Source organism: Poromitra crassiceps (genome assembly GCF_964638095.1).
Source record: "Poromitra crassiceps genome assembly, chromosome: 10".
Lineage (NCBI taxonomy): Eukaryota > Metazoa > Chordata > Actinopteri > Beryciformes > Melamphaidae > Poromitra > Poromitra crassiceps.
In genome coordinates this window covers 6,225,395-6,245,093 of record NC_139631.1, presented here as the reverse complement: position 1 = coordinate 6,245,093, position 19,699 = coordinate 6,225,395, and the positions used below count along the sequence as shown (strand labels likewise).

Here is a 19,699-nt window from a genome sequence, read left to right as displayed (position 1 = left end):
GTCTGAAAAAATAAATGACAGAGCAGTAAGAATTTGGTGGCTTAAACAACTGAGTTGGTTAGTTTTTACACCAACTTTGCCGGCTGGCAAATAACTCCGTATGATCGCCTGCTTTACTTGAGGGGCCACAAACATGGTAAGTACTGATGAGAGAATCATGAAGAAATAATGCATTCACTATAGTAGCACTCAGTATGATGCTGTACTTTACTTGAAGGGGCACAACAACAATAACTAATGGTGATCTAATCAGTAAATAATGATGCATTGCATTCCTGGTTCAATAAAAGTTAATGGGGGAAAACATATGACACAGAGCAAGCTGTAACAATTTACTGTAGCTCCATCACACAATACTATTCAGGTGTTGGCTGCCCACCGTCAAGTCAGCTTTGATTTTAATGTAGGTGATAGGCTACCATCTAGTGGCAGACTGACAGAACTGTTTGTCTGATGGGTCGTTCGTTACACACACAAACACATTTAAAAAGACTTAATAATTGATCCGTTTGAAGTTCAATAACAAATCTCCCTGGATTGTCGCCAATCAAGACAGTGATTCTGACACTAACTTCCTCTATGCTATGAACAGATCCAATCATTTCTCAATGACAAATACATAATTATCTGTGACTGGCTAGTTTGAATGTTTCAAAGATTGTAGTTCCCATGTCCAAGGGATGACGGCTGAGATCCACTATGATCTTCAGTTGCAGACCAACTATGCCAGGGCATTTAGTAGCTAAACCTCAGTGGCATCCCCATCCCATGTATAGCAAATGCTATATCCAAGCAGTTACTTGGACCATAGAGCAGGTTCTAGTAGTCATTGATCAGATCACATGGCATTTGCTAGCTAAGAATGAGATGTAGAAAGTGAGGGATCGCACTCAAATAGAAACAAAACATTTATTAAATTTTCCAAAAGACCCATGCAAGGTGAAATTCAACTTGGCACCATCACTTGAAGGTTGTCTTTGAAGCACTTTGGATGGTGTAGGGCAGTGGTTCACAAACTGAGGTACGTACAGTATCCCCCTGTAGTACTACAGGGGGTACTTGAGAAAGGGGGAAATGGAAAAGTCATGTAAATAAAAAAACTAGAATGACCGCACCGTGGATATATGCCTCCGTCAAACAAGTGAGCAGTCGACATCCATGTCTGTCCAGACTTTGACGTTTGATCCAAATGTGAAGAAATTCTGTCAAGTCGTTCCTGAGATATCGTGTTAACGAGCTTGGAAATGGCATTGGTGAGGTCACAGTGACCTTGACCTTTGACCACCAAAATGTAATCAATTCATCCTTGTGGCCAAGTGGACGTTTGATGCAAATTTGATGAAACTCCATCAAGGCGTTCCTCAGATATCGCGTTAACAGGCATCGGATGTACGGACAACCTGAAACCATAATGCCTCCAGCCTGGCTATCGCCGGTGGAGGCATAAAAATCATGAAAACAAATGAGATGTTAAAATAAATCTGCTCAGGAGGAACTCATTGCAACTCTTCACACTCCATTTCTTATTTTGTAATGTTATACGGTGTTCTTCAGAAGGTGGGTCATCATTCATTCATTGCATCATATGCTATAGTTTTCGCTTGCAGTTTTCTAAGCAAAACGTTGTAGTCGGGTAAAGGGGGTACTTGGATTCCAAAATCAGGGAAAGGGGGTACTGAAGCCAAAAAAGTTTTGGAACCACTGGTGTAGGGGCTGAAAAGACAAGAGCAGACAGTGGTTTCATCAACTGAAATCTGCATTGAGAGATACATGCATAACAAATATTCAGACATTGAACTGAAGACATTCTAATAAATCTGAGACAAGCAATAACAACCCACCTGTTTGCATCCACTTTGCTGCCCGCACCTTCAGGAAAGGAAACAGGATATTAAGCACAGAACTGAATTAAGACACAATGGACATAGTCCAGAGTTCATGTCTGAAAGTGGCTTAATATATAACAACGGCGTGGCCACAGGTAAAAAAAAAAAAGAAAGAAAGAAAAAAAAGAATTATATATATAGATATATATATATTCATATTCAATATATCATATTGAATATGAATATTCATATTCAATATATCATATTGAATCTAGTATGGGACCTCTGTTGCCCATCATCTCCTTTCCTGTATCTCTCCACTGTACTAACAGAAGCACAACTGCCATTAAAAACAGGCGCGAATTCGCAATAGCTGCGACCACATATGCAGGAAATGCAGGATGCCCACTCTACTCTGCCACCCTGCATTTCAAAATAAAATGTTAAACAATCCCCCCCGCACCTTTTTAGCCAATTGGCAGGAACACACATTTACACACACACACTTGACCTCCATGCCAAACTTCATCTTCTTAGGGCGAAAACTGTGGCCATCAAATGGTGGGGAACTTTTTGTGGACAGAGCATCCTCTAACCTACCTACCTAACCTGGTCACAGCTAAAAATAAACAGGTGAGCACTAACCCTGTAATCCTGTTTCATGAGACACAGGGCCCAGGTCATAAAACAGAAAAAAAATGAAACTTGAGAGAAGAGACCTTTTTAAGCACTATTACTAGTCTGTGCAACTCTAGTATGGACGACAGACATGTGCCTCTGCAGGTTGGAGCTCCTGGTGAACCCTTTTCCACAGACGCTGCATCTGTAGGGTCTCTCCTTTTTATGGGACCTCACGTGCACTTTCAGGTTATACCTTGTACTTATAGCTTTCCCACAAAGCCCGCATTCATATGGCTTTTCTCCTCTGTGGGTTCTGCTGTGTATCGTCAAAGTGGCGCTGCAAGCAAAACTTTTACCGCAAGACAGACATTTATGAGGTTTCTCCGCCGTATGCACTCGGAGATGATTTGCGAGATAGGAATGGTGGGGAAAGTTCTTCCCGCAGTGCACGCAGCTGTAAGGTTTCTCCCCTGCATGGGTCCACATGTGGTGTTTCAGGAGTCGACTCGAAGCGAACACTTTCCCACAAGTGCTGCACTTAGGGCATTCGTAAGGTTTCTCCCCTGTATGCACTCGGAGATGGTTTGCGAGATGGGCACTGTGGGCAAATTTCTTTGCGCAGTGGACACAGCTGTAAGGTTTCTCCCCTGTGTGAACGCTCATATTATGCTTTTTCAAATCCCTAGGACAGCTGAGGCTTTTCCCACAGATGTTGCACGCATGCGACTCACCTGGGTGCCATTTTCTCATGTGAGTCTTGAAGTTGGATTTCTGGCTAAACGTTTTCCCACACGTGTCACATCTGAAAGGCTTTTCACCGGTGTGGATTCTTACGTGCATGTCGAGGTTCCACTTAGAAGAGAATGTCTTTCTGCAAAGTCTACAAATGTGGCTTTTCTTGCTTGGCATCAGTCCAGTACTGCTTGTTGATCCTGAGTTCTCACAGCTGGATGTGTTGTAAGTTTGGCTCTCAGCTACAGGACAGTTCTGAGAGAGGAGCTGGTGGTCACTGTCTGGTTCTGATACTGCAGAGCCGTCTCTGTCAGATTCAGATGCTGGAGGCTCTAGCCAACCTGTCATCTCACTCTGAGTTTGGTAAGGATCTGAATGCAGAGACTGATGTTCACTGTGGTCACTTGCATCATAAGCAGGAGTCAACTTAAAGATATCAGCCTCCTCCCACAGTAAAGGCTGCTCTCCCTCCTCCTGACTGGTGCAGAGTTCCTCCTGTTCCTCTTTAATCTGTGGAGGTTGTGGATCTTCTTGATCCAGACTGAAGTTCCTCTGCTGGTTACAGTGCTGCCGGTCAAGGAGAACCTCCTCTTGAACAGCAGGTGGCTGTGGAGGGTCTGAAGGGGGGAGGACAAAGTATATTCTTATTATACTGGTAAGGAACAGTAGGGACACTTGATCAAATATAAATCTGTATTTTCACTATTGACATTTTATCTGAGTCCCAGACGTTTGTAGAACTAGTGTTATTAACTCAAAAGAGTCAATCCCGATGTTACAGCCAAAGGTGTGAACACCAAAAGGTGTGACCACATTGCTTCTTATGGAGAATCAGAATCAGAATAACAAGTGGGCGATCTTTCATCTCGTTAGGAGCCCCTCTGTGATTGCTCAAACTGTTTTTGTCATAACGCCCACATGAGGTAAGTAACTCGTAGGTGTGCGTTAAACGATTTTAATGCACAACGAGGAGGCATCGGGTGGTTGCCACTGCGAAGTGTATTAAAATAATTTAACGGACACCTAGGAGTTGATTATCTCGCTTATACCATGGCCATTTGCCAAGAATATAAAATAAAAGCAACGCATTTTTAGTGCAAGTTTAGCAATCAAAATCTAAAGTATTTCACGAGCCATGACTGTGTTTACCTAGCAACACTTGGGAAACCGACTAATCCCTGGAACAATCATTACCATCCCGTCAGCTTTAGGGGTGTGACAAAAACGTAGAAATATTGATATATCCTGTCTGATACTGTACTACTTCCTCTTGCAATACATTATCGATATGACTGGAGTCATATCGTGATACCATATCGTGACATTTATCCAGAAATGTGTCTTTTTGCATTCTTTTCTTCTGTCAACTTAATTTACACAGATTGAAGACATTTTAGTGAAGCATTTTGTATCCTTGCTTTAAACAAAGAACCCTTTAATTGGCTCAGCTAAGCCAGAACGCTAACGTTGTTATGCTAGCTATCCAGCCATGTTACTGTCCCCAAATCAAGATTTTCATGAACGATGAGATCAGTGTAGGAAGTTAGCATGGGGTAATGGGAAAAATGCCCTATGAAATCCCAGAATGCCCCTAAAAAAACATAACATTTCAATAATTTTCTTCTCATTCAATTAATTTAGTTTCCATTTTCATCTTTAAGGCACACTCACCACTGACAAGCTGGTTGCCAGAGGAAGATGATGAAGAACACACAAACAGTGCTGTTGTTCACACGACCACTTTAGCAACTTTATGCACTAATAACCACTTTTTAAGCACCCCCAACGTTTTGTAAATGCCCCCATTTTTTAGACAGTGGGAGCAAAAGTTGCCTCATAATATTTTTTTAATTTCCTACACTGGAAGAGATAAGCTCGCTCAGCCTGAAGTAGCGAGTTGAATAACGTTAGCTGCACTGTTTGAATAAACAGCTGTGCAGGTTGAATTTAGAACGTGACTAAGCTTGAGCCGGACTAAGTGTGTGTTAAACGATTTTAACGCACACCTGGCGGCCAATCAGAAAAGAGTATTCACCCAGACCGTGGTATAAATAATAATTTACATTTTATTTTCATTTTTTCAAATCAAGATTGAGAGACAACCCTTTTTTGATTAACATTACTGCAGTTTATGAAATAAACTGAACTAACATTTTCAAAAAAGTTTGTTGAGACTGGGAGCCAATGTGATAGGCATTATGTTTTCGGGTCGTCCATCCGTATGGTCGTGAGGTCACAGTGACCTTGAACCTTGACCACCAAAATCTAATCAGTTCATCTTTGTAGCATCCATGTAGTATGGACGGATGCTGTGATACCTCAGGAACACCTTGAGCGAATTTCTTCAAATTTGGCTCAAACATCCACTTGGACTCAAGGGTGAACTGGTTAGATGTTGGTGGTCAAACGGCCAACATTCAAGGTCACTGTCTGTGACCATCCGTTCCCGGACGGACGACCCGAAATCATACTGCCCCCCGCCATGCCTATCGCCATGCCTATATAAAATAAGTTAGCACTAACTCACTAATCCTGCTTCATGAGACACAGGCCCAGGGTTCTAAAAAAGAAAAAAAAGAAGAAAAAGTAATTCTTCTTAAAACAACTTTCAACAAATGCTACTGAGTCCTTTGAAAAAGTCTTAACTCGCAAAGACTGTGTTGCAGTTGAATTCACTACTGTTGTTGACAAAAAATGTACCATTCAAGTCGCTTTGGATAAAAGCATCTGCCAAATGACGCCATGTAATAGAAGACCATGATTCAGATAAGAGACTTCTTAAGCACTGGTACTCTGTGCAACTCTAGTATGGACAGTCATGTGCTTCCTCAGGTTTGAGCTTCTGGTGAACCCTTGTCCACAGACGCTGCATCTGTACGCTGTCTCCCCTGTATGGGTCGTCATGTGTTGTTCTAGGATTTGCCTTGAAGTGACCGCTTTCCCACACGTGCTGCACTTATACGGCTTTTCTCCTGTGTGGGTTCTGATGTGTTTTGTCAAAGTGAAGCGGAGGGAAAAACCCTTCCCGCACAGACGACATTCATAAGGTTTCTCCCCTGTGTGCACTCGGAGATGGTTTGCGAGATAGGTACTGTGGGCAAAGGTCTTCCCGCAGTAGACGCAGCTGTAGGGTTTCTCCCCTGTGTGAACGCTCATGTGATTTTTCAAATTCCGAGCACAGCTCAGGCTTTTCCCACAGATGGTGCAGGTGTACGGCTCCTCACCTGTGTGGATGACAGCGTGCCATCTTCTCATGTGAGCGTTGCAGTTGGATTTCTGGTTAAACGTTTTCCCACAAGTGTGACATCTGAAAGGCTTCTCACCGGTGTGGGTTCTTACATGGTTGTCAAGGTTCCACTGAGTAGTGAATGTCTTTCTGCAAAGTCTACAAATGTGGCTTTTCTTGCTTGGTATCAGTCCAGTACTGCTTGTTGATCCTGCGTTCCCCCACCTGGATGTGTTGTACGCTTGGCTCTCAGCTACATGACGGTTGCGAGAGAGGAGCTGGCGGACACTGACTGGTTCTGATACTGCAGAGACCTCTCTGTCACATTCAGATGCTAGAGGCTCTTTCTCTGCTACACTCGGAGTTTGGTGAGGATCTGCATGCAGAGACTGATGTTCACGGTGGTCACTTCCATCACAAGCAGGAGTCAACCTAAAGATATCAGCCTCCTCCCACAGTAAAGGCTGCTCACCCTCCTGACTGGTGCAGAGTTCCTCCTGTTCCTTTTTAATCTGTGGAGGCTCTGGGTCCTCTCGACCCACACTGAAGTTCCTCTGTTGGTTACAGTGCTGCTGCTGGTCAAGGAGAACCTCCTCTTGAATGACAGGTGGCTGTGGAGCGTCTGAAGGGGAGAGGACAAAGTATATTCTTATTATAGTGTTAAGGAACAGTAGGGACACTTGATGCAGCAGCAGTACCGTACCATACCATACTGTGAAATGTTATATCGTTATATCCCTATTTGTGAGATAGGAACTGTGGGCAAAGTTCTTCCTGCAGTAGACACAGCTCTAAGGTTTCTCTTACAGCTGCGTCTACTGCGGGAAGAACTTTGTCTACAGTTCCCATCTCACAAATCACAAATGTGATTTTTCGGCTCCTCACCTGTGTGGATGACAGCGTGCCATCTCCTCATGTGAGCGTTGAAGTGGAATTTGTGGTTAAAAGTTTTCCCACAAGTGTCACATCTGAAAGGCTTTTCACCAGTGTGGGTTCTTACATGAATGTCAAGGTTCCACTTAGAAGAGAATGTCTTTCTGCAAATTCTGCAGCTGAAAGTCTTGTACCTTGTGTTGGATCTGTTGTGAGTTTTCTTGTTTGGTTTCAGCCCAGTACTGCTTGTTGATCCTGCGTTCTCACATCTGGGTGTGTTGTAACCTTGGCTCTCAGCTACATGACAGTTCTGAGAGAGGAGCTGGCGATCACTGTCTGGTTCTGATACTACAGAGACCGCTCGGTCAGATTCAGCTGCTGGAGGGTCTAGCCAACCTCTCATCTCATCTGCTACCCTCTGAGTTTGGTAAGGATCTGAATGCAGAGACTGATGTTCACTGTGGTCATTTCCATCACAAGCAGGAGTCAACTTAAAGATATCAGCCTCCTCCCACAGTAAAGGCTGCTCTCCCTCCCGACTGGTGCAGAGTTCCTCCTGTTCCTCTTTAATACGTGGAGGCTCTGGGTCCTCTTGACCCAGAGCCTTGAAGTTCCTCTGCTGGGTACAGTGTTGCTGCTGCTGGTCAAGCAGAACCTCCTCTTGAATGACAGGTGGCTGCGGAGAGTCTGAAGGGGGAGGACAAAGTAAATACTCTGATTATAGTGGTAGGAACAGTAGGGACACTTGATCACATATATATATATTTTTAACTATTGCCATTTTATCTGAGTCATGGAAGTTTGTAGTCAGCTCCGCTAATCAAGTAGTAAGTGCATTAAGTCAAAAGTCGATCCAGATGTTATACCGAAATGTGACCACCGAAATGTATGACGACATTGCTTCTTATTTGGAAAGAAGCGATAACAGGTGATTTTTCTTCTCGTTACGATCCACTCTGTGTTTGCTCCAACTACGGTAGTTATGTTTTTGTCATAATGCCCACATGAGGTAAAAAATTTTTTTTAGTTGTATTTATTTATTTCAAATCAAGTTTTAAACAACTAATTTTTGTGTTAACATGTTTTAAAAAGTTTGTTTATTTATTTATTTATTTGTGCATCATTTAAGTGATATTTACATCACCTAATCATAAAGCTCTTTTGGAATAGGCATACATACAGGCCTATTCCTAGCCCATGGCACACCAATCAAACATTCTCCATCCTCTAACAGTTGTTGGATAATGTTTTGTAATGTTGGTAATGGGCTAAACACAGACAAACAAGGATTGAACATGTCAAATCTGACCAAACATCTCCAAACAAGGACAGACCAAGCAAACATCTGTGTTTGTTGTAGTAGAACGTTTGATTGGGTCACAATTTCCGACAGCAGCAGTACTGCAGCCAGCAACAAGCGCCCCCTGCAGTCACCCACCGAGAATTACAATTTATTGATTCTGGCAAACCATCCGGTCACGTGATCTCACATTTGTGTTTCGGTCTGCATCATCCACAGAACGAAACATAACGTTCACGAATCCGGATGGTTTTAAACAGGCTACTTTTAAGGTGAAACCATTGCATAATCATATGAATCATAATCATCGTTTCACAAAGAATGTAATAAGATGATGGTTTTACAGTATTACACACCTTTTCTGTGCAGCTTTATCTCAGGCCTCAAAACGCTATCCAGCAGCCTGCGCTGGCGGTCGATCTCTTCCTCGTACACCACTATAGCTCTTACAAACTCCCCCAATATTTCATCAGCAGCCGCGGTTAGCCGCTCATTGACGAACGTCTTCAAACTCTGGACTGCAGCCATTTCCACTGAGGTAGACGCGGGATACTCTTGCTGGATACTTTGAGCTAAGCTAACCGTGTTACTTACTTTTTACTTCCGCCGGACTCGATATAATGTAACACTACTTTATATAGAAAGCGTTCCCCTCACGTTCCAAGTTCCATCCTGAAAATGTAATAACGCCAGAAAATGTAATACAATTTGCATTTAACGCGATCGCAAATGTAAAAATAAATAAAGAAATAAGTCAAATAAAAAATATTGTAATAACCTGACCAGTAATGTAATAAAATGTCCTGACTGATAATACTCTATGCAACAACAGAACATAACCAGTAGATGGAGCTCATCTTATACAAAACCATAGATACAAAACAAAGTTATTTATTCCCCAGCAAATTGATGAATTGTTCAACTTCAACCTTATTCCATTTACAACAAGTAACGTTAAACACAGTTAGAGAATGTAAAATAAATACTATTTTTTATCGTGGTTTCACTGTTATATCTCTAGGCTACTACCTACAATACAGATTAGTCATGAAATTCAGGACAAAATCAAAAAAAAAATCTCAGATTTGGCTCCAAGAGACAAAATGTCATTAAATAGGGATTCGTGGCATGCCCCAAATGTGGATAAATTTGGGGGCGCTTGAAAAAAGTTGAGAATCACTGCCTTAATCAGTGGTTTTCAACGTGGAGTCCGGGGACCACCAGGGGTGCTTGATGGGGTTCCAGAAGATTCCCAGCAAATTGATGAATTGTTAAACTTGAACATTATTCGATTGACAATAAGCTAACCCAATGTAGAAGACTGACTGTTTTGATCATAGTTTCTCTGTTATCTCTGTACCTAGCTACAGTACAGATAGTCTGGAATTCAAAATCTAATTTGGGCAAGATTTCCAATAATATTGCAACGGGCCAGCTTAGTAATCAAGCACACGTAGCGCATGAGAAATAGAGAACAAAGAAAAACAGATATTTCCAATATAGATGTGCTAAATTTAAATTGGCAGAGATCTGCTCGAATGACATCATAGACATGATGACATCACAATTGCTCGAGTGACATCACTGTTGATGTCATAGACATTGTGACATCATCAGTATATATATCTATATATTTTTTTTCTGTATGCAGTAATGTGTTATTTTCGCCTATTCTTTTTGAATATTTCTGCATATTGGGGTCCCTAAACAGTCTTGAAATTGCATAAGTTGGGCGACTGGAAAGCTGAGACTCTATGCATTTGTATTCGTGAGAGTGTGATGATGTTTGTCCCCATATAGCCATTTCATTGTTCTGAGACAATTTTCTTGAAACATGACCTCTGTATAAAATGACCTATTGTGACCTCTAGGATAATCACAGCCTCATGAAACTTACATCCACAAACTAGAGACCTATAGGGCATTCAGGGATGTATGGCTTTTTCCTAGGGTTATTATAGGCCTACATAAATAATATTCTATAAGTATGTATAGAATGAAAAAATATTAGGGAAAAACACATGCTCATGTTTAATTCTAAGGGGTAGCCTACCTAAAATAAGACAATTTGAGGATTTGGGCCTGTACCAATTGTGCAACCCCCCCCCCCCCCCCCCCATCCTTCGGCTTACAGTTGATCTATGACTTGTTGAGATAATGAGCATATTTCCCCCTCCTCCTTGACACACATCCCTTCCACAGTCCTGTACGCAGTGACCTCAGGCTGACGTACAGCAGCTCAGCCCAGCCCATCCTGCGATGCACTGCCGCTGTCTGCCCTGCAGTCTATCCAAAACGCCAAGGAGGAGGACTATCCGCCCGCCGTGCGTTACACAACACAGCCGCCCCGCGCACCACCACACCAAAACACCGCCGACACGCTGCGTCAAGGTGAGCATCTTTCGTTTTCATGGCTTTCATCATGTGGATTTGATCTGAGTCAGATCAGAACAGATCGGAGCAAAGAGCATAATTTGCTTTATTAGGGAGGCTGAAAATGATGCAGCCTCGGCAGTTAACGGGAGAGACAAGACGCAACCTCACATTTCAACAACCCGCATAGCCTACTTGATTCCCCCCCTATTTTCCCTGCTCGTCAGATGTTTGAAATCGAATGTTATTTTGTGCGATTTGTTTTCTGAGGCGATATTTGGAGGGCACATAATATCAGTCTGGGTGGTACGTGGTGGTGTGGTGGTATGTTTTTCATCGCAGTGGATGTGGGGGCACAAAGACTGCGAATCGTCTGACACATCATCGCTCTTTCATCCATTCTGTGGGCTAAAATGCTGTCTGGACTGTTGGTAGAAACACATTGATTGTTCCTGCATGGAGAACTGGGCCACACCAGGCCTGCACCGAGCCAATTGTCACCATTGATCCCGCTACGCGCATATTTATTTAGGCAACAACAGCCGTAGTGTCAAGCGTGACAGAATGAAGACTCGCTGCTTCCGGCCACAAGTTCAAAAATAAAGGCCTTATTCCCCCGAGGAGAAAATTGTTTCCACTGTCATGGTTTAAAATAGAATTTTACAAGACAATGGACATCCTCCCAAGTTGCCTGGTTCATGTTTGAGTGTGAAATATGTATGAAATTTAATATATAAGCCTTTCTATTACAGATTTATGGCATTTTCAGTCTGCTACATATCTTACTCTGGATTGAATTGTCCCACAGCCATGCATTAAAATCGACTATTTTAGATAGTAGCCTATTAATAAGAATGTAGCTTAATAATAATAATAATAATTTTTATTTAGGCAGGTGTCACAAAAAGGGAAGTCTAAAACAATATTTAAAGTCATTAAATAGGCTACCGGTAAAAGCAAGCCTTTAAAGATGAATTTTAAGAAGTTAAACTTAATCATCCATTGGCCATTCTTTCATCAGTATAATAGTTATATATTTTTCTTTCTATTTTGATATTGTTCTCTATAGGCAGGCCTTCATGTATAATTATCCTTAGTGACACATCACACGTTTATTTTGAAGGCAAAATCACATAGCTTCCTGACTTATTATGGCTAAGTGTGGGTGGCTTGACGCAGTTCGTTATGGGGAGGGTGCAGGCCCAAACTATATTAAATCGTATTAAAACTCTATTATTAACTTGCTGTATTAAAAACATGACATGATCTGAAAATCACTATAATATTATAATAGCAGCCTACCCTTATGGGGATTCAGAGTGACCTTTATGTTGGCTACTGCGTGATATTTGTTCATTTATTATGACTATAATCTGTTATGCTATAATTTTCCTACAATATTCTCATGGGGATTTACAGTGGTATAGCATACTTTATGGTTGTTTATTTCCCATGGTATAATCTTGTAAATATGGACTTGTTTTTCCTGCATATTTGTAAAGTATCTTTGGAAAATTTACTATAGCAGTAGGCTACAGTAATTCTTTCTTATTAGGGTTATTTGGTGTGTGTGTGTGTGTGTGTGTGTGTGTGTGTGTGTGTGTGTGTGTGTGTGTGTGTGTGTGTGTGTGTGCGTGCGTGCCTGCGTGCGTGCCTGCGTATGTATGTATGTATGTATGTATGTATGTATGTATGCAGGTGAACATTATATGTGACCTATGTTAGCTGTCTGTCGCTGTACAATTGGAGACATCAGATGGATTTAGTCCAGGATGAGAGGAGAGGCTCTAGTCTAGATGAAGCATGGTTATGGTGCTGTTATGTAAACTACATTTCTTCCAGCTTGCTCTGCAGAACCTGAGTCACATTTGTTTACAGACTGAAGGAGCGCGTGAGGATTTTTGGCTCCATAAATATGTCTGATGTGTAATTATCCAAATGTTACTGTCGAGAAGGTCACTGCTGCTGGCCCAGAGCTTCTCTTGTTGTGGGTGTATTTTATTATTTCATCCTTTTATTGTCATTGGTACTAGTTGTAGTCATAGTGGTAGAACTTCTGACAGAGAAGTCTGCTAAATGGAAAAGTATGGAATTCTGAAATGGAAAATGTGTAGGGACCCTGTGTGGAAGTCTCAGCATTTCCATTCACCAGGCCTATAAAGTTCAGGCAGCTGAGGAGTTGGTTCAGTCAAGGTCAAGCCCAGATATCATCTCAAAGCTAGAGTCCAAGTCGTGTCACTGCCTTTGATTGTACAAAGTTAGACTTGGATTTGAACCAGCAACAGCAGGTGTCCAAATCATATGGTTTCAGCAGTTCTCCTGCAATGAAGCATGAGAGAGAGAGGTCATGTTGCTCGTGATTAACTTTCAATTTCATCTCTAAACCCAACAGATGAAGCTCCCCAAACTCAAACTAAGTGCTTTACTCCAGCTGTTAACAGTCCTCAAACCTGAGGCTGGCAGTTATTTCTCTACTACTACAATAATTACCAGTCTGATCTACTGGCAGTTGCATACAAATTCATATTCCCCAACTGACATCTGTCTTCACAATTTACTTTACGAGTAATTTACACGGCTAGCACCTTAACACAGTTTGGAGCACTTTCAGTTCATCACATTCCCATGTTCTCTAATGAGACTTGTGTTTTTAGTATACGGTCTGAACGTGAGGAAACAGCTGATCATCATAATGTTAGCTATTTTAAAAGCCGAGAGGCTATCACTTTTGTGTGTGTGTGTGTGTGTGTGTATGTGTGTGTGCGCTTGTGCGTGTGTGTGTGTGTGTGTGTGTGTGTGTGTATGTGTGTGTGCGCTTGTGCGTGTGTGTGTGTGTGTGTGTGTGTGTGTGTGTGTGTGTGTACATGGCTGCTCACAGTGTTCAGCTGCTCTTCCCACCCGTGGAACATGTCTTCTTATGTTATGTAACGCAGGGCCTGGAGGCCGGATGTGCACATTACAGTACGTGTGTGTGTGTGTGTGTGTGTGTGTGTGTGTGTGTGTGTGTGTGTGTGTGTGTGTGTGTGCGCCCGCGCGTGTGTGTGTGCGCGCGCACACGCACATACGTGTGGTATGTTATTGTGTGTAGTCTATTATGGCCTGACTGTAGTAATTTAATCCATTGTCTATGTGTGCCTATCTTAGATTTGTAAAGCAGTAGTCTAAACATTCTGCACACTTACTATGCTGGTCACAAACAATCAGTATTGTCTATGATCTAGTTCCAGTCTGTTATCTAAGTACGCTGTTCACTGTGTCCTGTTGCTCAGGAATAATGTGTTGCCTAAATGCCTTGGGTGTTTCTAAAAGTTTCAGCTGTTGAACGCATATACATACGATATATAAGGGGGCACGGTGGCTCAGTGGTAGAGCTGTCGCCTCACAGTCAGAAGGTGCTGAGTTCGATTCTCGCCTGGGACACTGTGGGCGCTGTGGTTGTGTTCCCCCCCATATCCTCAGTGCCCACTGCCCAGGTGGGGTATCTCGTCATAAGGGCCTTTCTGGTTGTGTGGAGTTTGCATGTTCTCCCCGTGCTCCCCCAGGGGGTTCCTCCGTATATAAACCCCCCCCCACCAAAAACATGCAGAAGATCAGATCGTCATCGTCATCCGACCAGTGACGACAACATCCGAAGTTGGTCCCCGGGCGCTGTACGAGAAAGCGACCACTGCTCCTGGCCTGCCCCCCGGAGGAAAGGACATGCCTGGATGGGTTAAATGCAGAGGACACTTTTCACCGGCCACCGTCAGCATGAGTGTGTTGTGGCCGCATGCATGTGTTGTGGTGTTCGTGTGACAATAAAAGACGGGGCTTGTCCCGTTACGAGAGAGAGAGAGTTTAGAGTTTTTATTTATTTAGAAAATGTGTCAACAAACATCCAAAAAGCGACTAATTTACCAAGCTTTCTGCCATGAATCTCCACTAATAAGCTCCTATTCGAACTAAAACACAGTGAGACACACACAAACCACACATTGCTGTTGTCATGTGAAAACCTCGTAACCTCGATTACATTGTCTTCTACGAGTCAATAAAACTCAACAACGCTCTGGATTATGAAGCCCATTCGAGTGGCTATTGTGGAGATACAAGGTTTTGATCCGATGATATGAAAACATGGTCCTCTTGTCGAGCATGGCACTCCCATTCCCAGGGGAGCCACCCGTGCTATAAATGTCTGCAGCCATGGTACTGTCCCTTTGGTGTCCACCAAATGGCACATTTACCCACAGGCCACATTGTGAATGTATTCAGCAGCAGCGAGGCAGTAATGGCTCCATCTATTTTAGTGGAAGTGGATGATAATTCTGTCCATGGTTTCCCCTTGAAAACCTCGGTGGGTTAGATACATACACACGTGGGTTAGATACATACACACGTGGGTTAGATACATACACACGTGGGTTAGATACATACACACGCGTGGGTTAGATACATACACACGTGGGTTAGATACATACACACGTGGGTTAGATACATACACACGTGGGTTAGATACATACACACGTGGGTTAGATACATACACACGTGGGTTAGATACATACACACGTGGGTTAGATACATACACACGTGGGTTAGATACTTAGATACATACACACGTGGGTTAGATACATACACACGTGGGTTAGATACATACACACGTGGGTTAGATACATACACACGTGGGTTAGATACATACACACGTGGGTTAGATACATACACACGTGGGTTAGATACATACACACGTGGGTTAGATACATACACACGTGGGTTAGATACATACACACGCCCAGAATTTAAATGGGAGAGAGACAGCAGCAGGACAGAACGCAGTTCTGCGACCAGAACGTTGCTGGTTCAATGCACTCCTCTGCCTCAACAACTACCATGGAGTTGCCCTTGAGCAAGGCAGATAACCAGCTGCTCCTGCAGAGTTTGCTGCATAAACAAATGTAAAAAACAGCACATGCATTCAGCATTTTGATTAATTGGACAGAAGACATTTTTTCCCACTCTTAAATTGACTGGCTGAGCTTTTCACAAGGGCTTACAGTCCTACTTATGTACATGACTAAACAAGTCTTCCAGGCATTTTGAGAGGTTATCTATGTTAGTTCATTGTAAACTCCAAAAGATCTGTGTTTTGAGTTACAGTAGTTTCCGCTACTTTCAAAATGATTGTGAATCTGCGAGTCAAACAGTGCTGGATAACACTTGCACCTTGTATCCAGACTCTCCCAGTCAGAGAGGCCATTGAACTGAGCTACGTTCAGAAACAACATGTCTTCACAGCTGGTGGAGATCTCATGTTGAACTGAGCTACGTTCAGAAACAACATGTCTTCACAGCTGGTGGAGATCTCATGTTGAACTGAGCTACGTTCAGAAACAACATGTCTTCACAGCTGGTGGAGATCTCATGTTGAACTGAGCTACGTTCAGAAACAACATGTCTTCACAGCTGGTGGAGATCTCATGTTGAACTGAGCTACGTTCAGCAACAAGTCTTCACAGCTGGTGGAGAGCTCATGTTGAACTGAGCTATGTTCAGAAACAACATGTCTTCACAGCTGGTGGAGATCTCATGTTGAACTGAGCTATGTTCAGAAACAACATGTCTTCACAGCTGGTAGAGATCTCATGTTGAACTGAGCTATGTTCAGAAACAAGAAGTCTTCACAGCTGGTGGAGATCTCATGCAGCATCTGAGCACATGAGCACATGAGCATCTGATGTTGTCAGGCTGCTTTTGTATATAAGAAATTGTTCTTACTTGCTTGCCTGGGTAAATAAAGGTTAAATAAAAAAAAAAAAAAAAAAAATGTTCAGAAACAACATGTCTTCACATTCACAGCTGGTGGAGATCTCATGTTGAACTGAGCTATGTTCAGAAACAAGAAGTCTTCACAGCTGGTGGAGATCTCATGCAGCATCTGCCAGCCACGGGGACTTGAACCAGCTCCCACTGAGCCAACACACAGTTGGCGGAAATACCTGAAGGTTCAAGAGGTTCCTCCAGGAACCCCCCTCACAGTTATTACTCTGTGTGTGTGTGTGTGTGTGTGTGTGTGTGTGTGTGTGTGTGTGTGTGTGTGTGTGTGTGTGTTCATTGCTCAAGCAGATGCTGCTGCTCTGCTGTGTGTATGTTGAACTTGTTTGTCTGACAGACAAATGAGTCTCCCTCTCCTCTCAGGGAGAAGAGAGAGAGGGAGGGGAGAGAGAGGGAGGGAGGGAGAGAGAGAGGAAGAGAGAGGGAGGGGGAGAGAGAGAGAGAGAGAGAGAGAGAGAGAGGAAGAGAGATTAGCTTGGACTTGGACCAGAGAAAGAAGAGCAGAGCGAGAAGGACAGAGTCAGCACAGAGAGAGAGAGAGAGAGACGCTGCAGTTAACAGAGAAGCTGGAGTAATGAGATATGGCCTAATGGCCTCAGGAGTCTTTGTATTGGTACAGATCTCTGGTGTATTAGAATGCCACCGCAGATGTGGCTCAGTGCTCTACGCAGCAGGCGTGGGTAAGAATGATCTTTGTGATGTTTGTCTTCTATTTGAACCACGCTGACTTTGCCCTGCTAACAGAGCCAGTGCTTCTCTAGTCAATATCAGGTGTAAGTGGACATCAACAACCAGGTTAATCTGTGACAGAAGCCACCCTGGTGTCCCCTCACAGATGTTAAAACACTCCCGGTCACTCGAGTCCCTTTGAGTTCATGCACTGTCAGGAAACAGCAGGGACATGAGTTTGGGAGTGACGTACTGTATAAGCCCTGTCTCTCTTTTTCATTTATAATGACCGTAAACAAAGGAGATCAAGATGATTGGTCGCCATGCTGATGATGTCACACCAGTGGTATTGTTAGCACTATTCAAAATAAAGCCACATTTCCCCATAAACCCCATCACTTCCTGCCACAAACCACATCACTTCCTGCCATAAACTGCGTCGCTTCCTGTCACAAAGGATTTCAATTAGGCTTTCTGAAGAGGATCGATACCGTGCTACTAGTGATTTGCATTGCATGAAACTCTGAAATCTTTAGCTCCGTTTGCCGTGGAAAAACAGCGCCCTCTTCCTGTTTTGTGCTGTAAATCATCCAGCAGTGTCCCCACCAAATCCGACCGTCATAAAGTCAACTGTCCGACTTGTTTATTATACTAACCTCAACATTGATGTGGTAACGATTTAACGAGGAAATGCTTCACATAGCACATTTAAAGAAAGCGTCCTTTAAACAAGCGACCTCAGTACCTGAGCCAGAGTATCTCCCTACAGGGATCGATACAGTCTCACATTTCGCTGGACCCAGAAGAACCTGGATGTGGAGACTCAGTAGCATGCTGCTAGGCAGTGTTTTGCCTGTCTTGTTTTTCAACTTCAACACTTTATTCTCCCAAGTACTGAAAACAGGCTTCCAGCATGGCACAAAACACGATACAGAATAACGACCAAAGAAATAAATAGCCCACATAAACCTGTATGTTACATTAAATAACACAATGGTACTGGAAGTAGATCAAATGACTGGTGTAAAGATTCTTTCTGTTACATCGGGGCCATGTCTATTGTCTCACAGTGTCCATTGTCTCAGAGTGGACAGGAAATGGAGGTGGAAGTCTTTAATCCCCTAGAGACGCACAGGAAAGACATTTGTTCTGAATACACCCATTAGCCGCTTGTCTCAGATTCATGTGGTTCCACTAGGCCAGAGGTTCCTTATTGGGCCTGTGGTTCCACTAGGCCAGAGGTTCCCAACCTTTTCTCAGAGTTCTCAGATTTTTATTTTATTTTAATGATAAAAGGAGCTGTCCATCAGCACCACAGAAATCAGAAACTAAAAGTGAGGGTCTGTCTGCAATAGGCTAATTAACGAATAATTGATAACAAATTAAATAATGGTATCATTCAACAAAGGAGAAATGCATTCTCATAATAATAATAATAATAATTATTATTATTATAATTTTCACAAAGATCGTAATGTTTTACAAAATAATTTATCGGCCCATTTGCAATAGTTGCTTTGGTTTACTGACCACCGACACTATACCATACATGTTACTCAGGACATTCACTTTTTTGTCTGCTGGTCGCAGTAACTGAAAGTGCACTTAGCCAATTCCACCATTTTTCCAGCCAACTTGAGTTTGACAATAGAACTTCCTTTAACCTGCCAAAGTAACAGACTAACCCCCCACGTTCCCGCCCCCTGCCCCCTGGTGGTCATTTTTCCATCCTAAATAAATGGCTTCCATTGGACTTGAGAAGTGTGTATCCTCTCAACACTGGCTTCTCTCCTGCTTGTATCCTGTCTTTCTTCCACTTATCTGTGTGTATTTTGGCAAACTGTATCTTCCTGTACAAGTTATACAAATATGATGTTATATTTTGCTGAGCAGTGAGCAGTGATGTGAGACAGCGACGTGCTGTAAAATTACAAGAATAACCTTCAAGGTGGTTTTAAGTTCAAGTTTCAACACTCGAGATCTTCCAGCCTTTCTCCTTTCTCTTTAGCCCTATTTGACACCGCTGGGAATGTGCATGCAACAGACAAAAGCTCTTTCAGACACTTTCACGCACGCACGCACGCACGCACGCACGCACACACACACACACACACACACACACACACACACACACACACACACACACACACACACACACACACACACACACAAGCACAGAGCCTCTTTTGGCTCATTTCCACCACATATAACAGCACAGTACAGCTCTACTCGATCTGGTATTACTCGGCTCTACTTGATATAGACTCTGTT

The 19,699-nt window shown here is 42.9% G+C and overlaps 2 protein-coding genes across 2 annotated transcripts; both read right to left on the bottom strand.

Annotated features, from left to right (window-relative positions):
• Window positions 1-958: 958 nt before the first annotated feature.
• On the bottom strand, window positions 959-6,522 carry LOC310783642 (uncharacterized protein). Its single transcript, XM_083644549.1, has 4 exons — window positions 6,404-6,522; window positions 3,179-3,796; window positions 1,842-1,869; window positions 959-1,713 (listed from the first exon to the last, which is right to left on the bottom strand). Exons 1-4 carry the CDS (start codon window positions 6,432-6,434, stop codon window positions 1,566-1,568), a joined length of 825 nt encoding a protein of 274 aa, XP_083500675.1. The 5' UTR covers window positions 6,435-6,522; the 3' UTR covers window positions 959-1,565.
• A 235-nt stretch (window positions 6,523-6,757) lies between these two features.
• LOC310783802 (uncharacterized protein) lies at window positions 6,758-9,106 on the bottom strand (the record flags this gene model as incomplete). Its single annotated transcript, XM_083644703.1, has 4 exons — window positions 6,758-6,781; window positions 6,948-7,027; window positions 7,291-7,965; window positions 8,935-9,106. 4 exons carry the CDS (start codon window positions 9,104-9,106, stop codon window positions 6,758-6,760), a joined length of 951 nt encoding a protein of 316 aa, XP_083500829.1.
• Window positions 9,107-19,699: the final 10,593 nt, after the last annotated feature.

Coding starts and splice junctions, on each gene's coding strand:
- LOC310783642 (XM_083644549.1), bottom strand. CDS start 6,434: ATGAGAAGATGGCACGCTGTCATCCACACAG. Junction 1,870..3,178: donor CATGAGAAAATGGCACCCAG/GTGAGTCGCATG, acceptor CCTTTCCTGAAG/GTGCGGGCAGCAAAGTGGAT. Junction 1,714..1,841: donor AGCAAAGTGGATGCAAACAG/GTGGGTTGTTAT, acceptor TTGTCTTTTCAG/CCCCTACACCAGTGGTTCCA.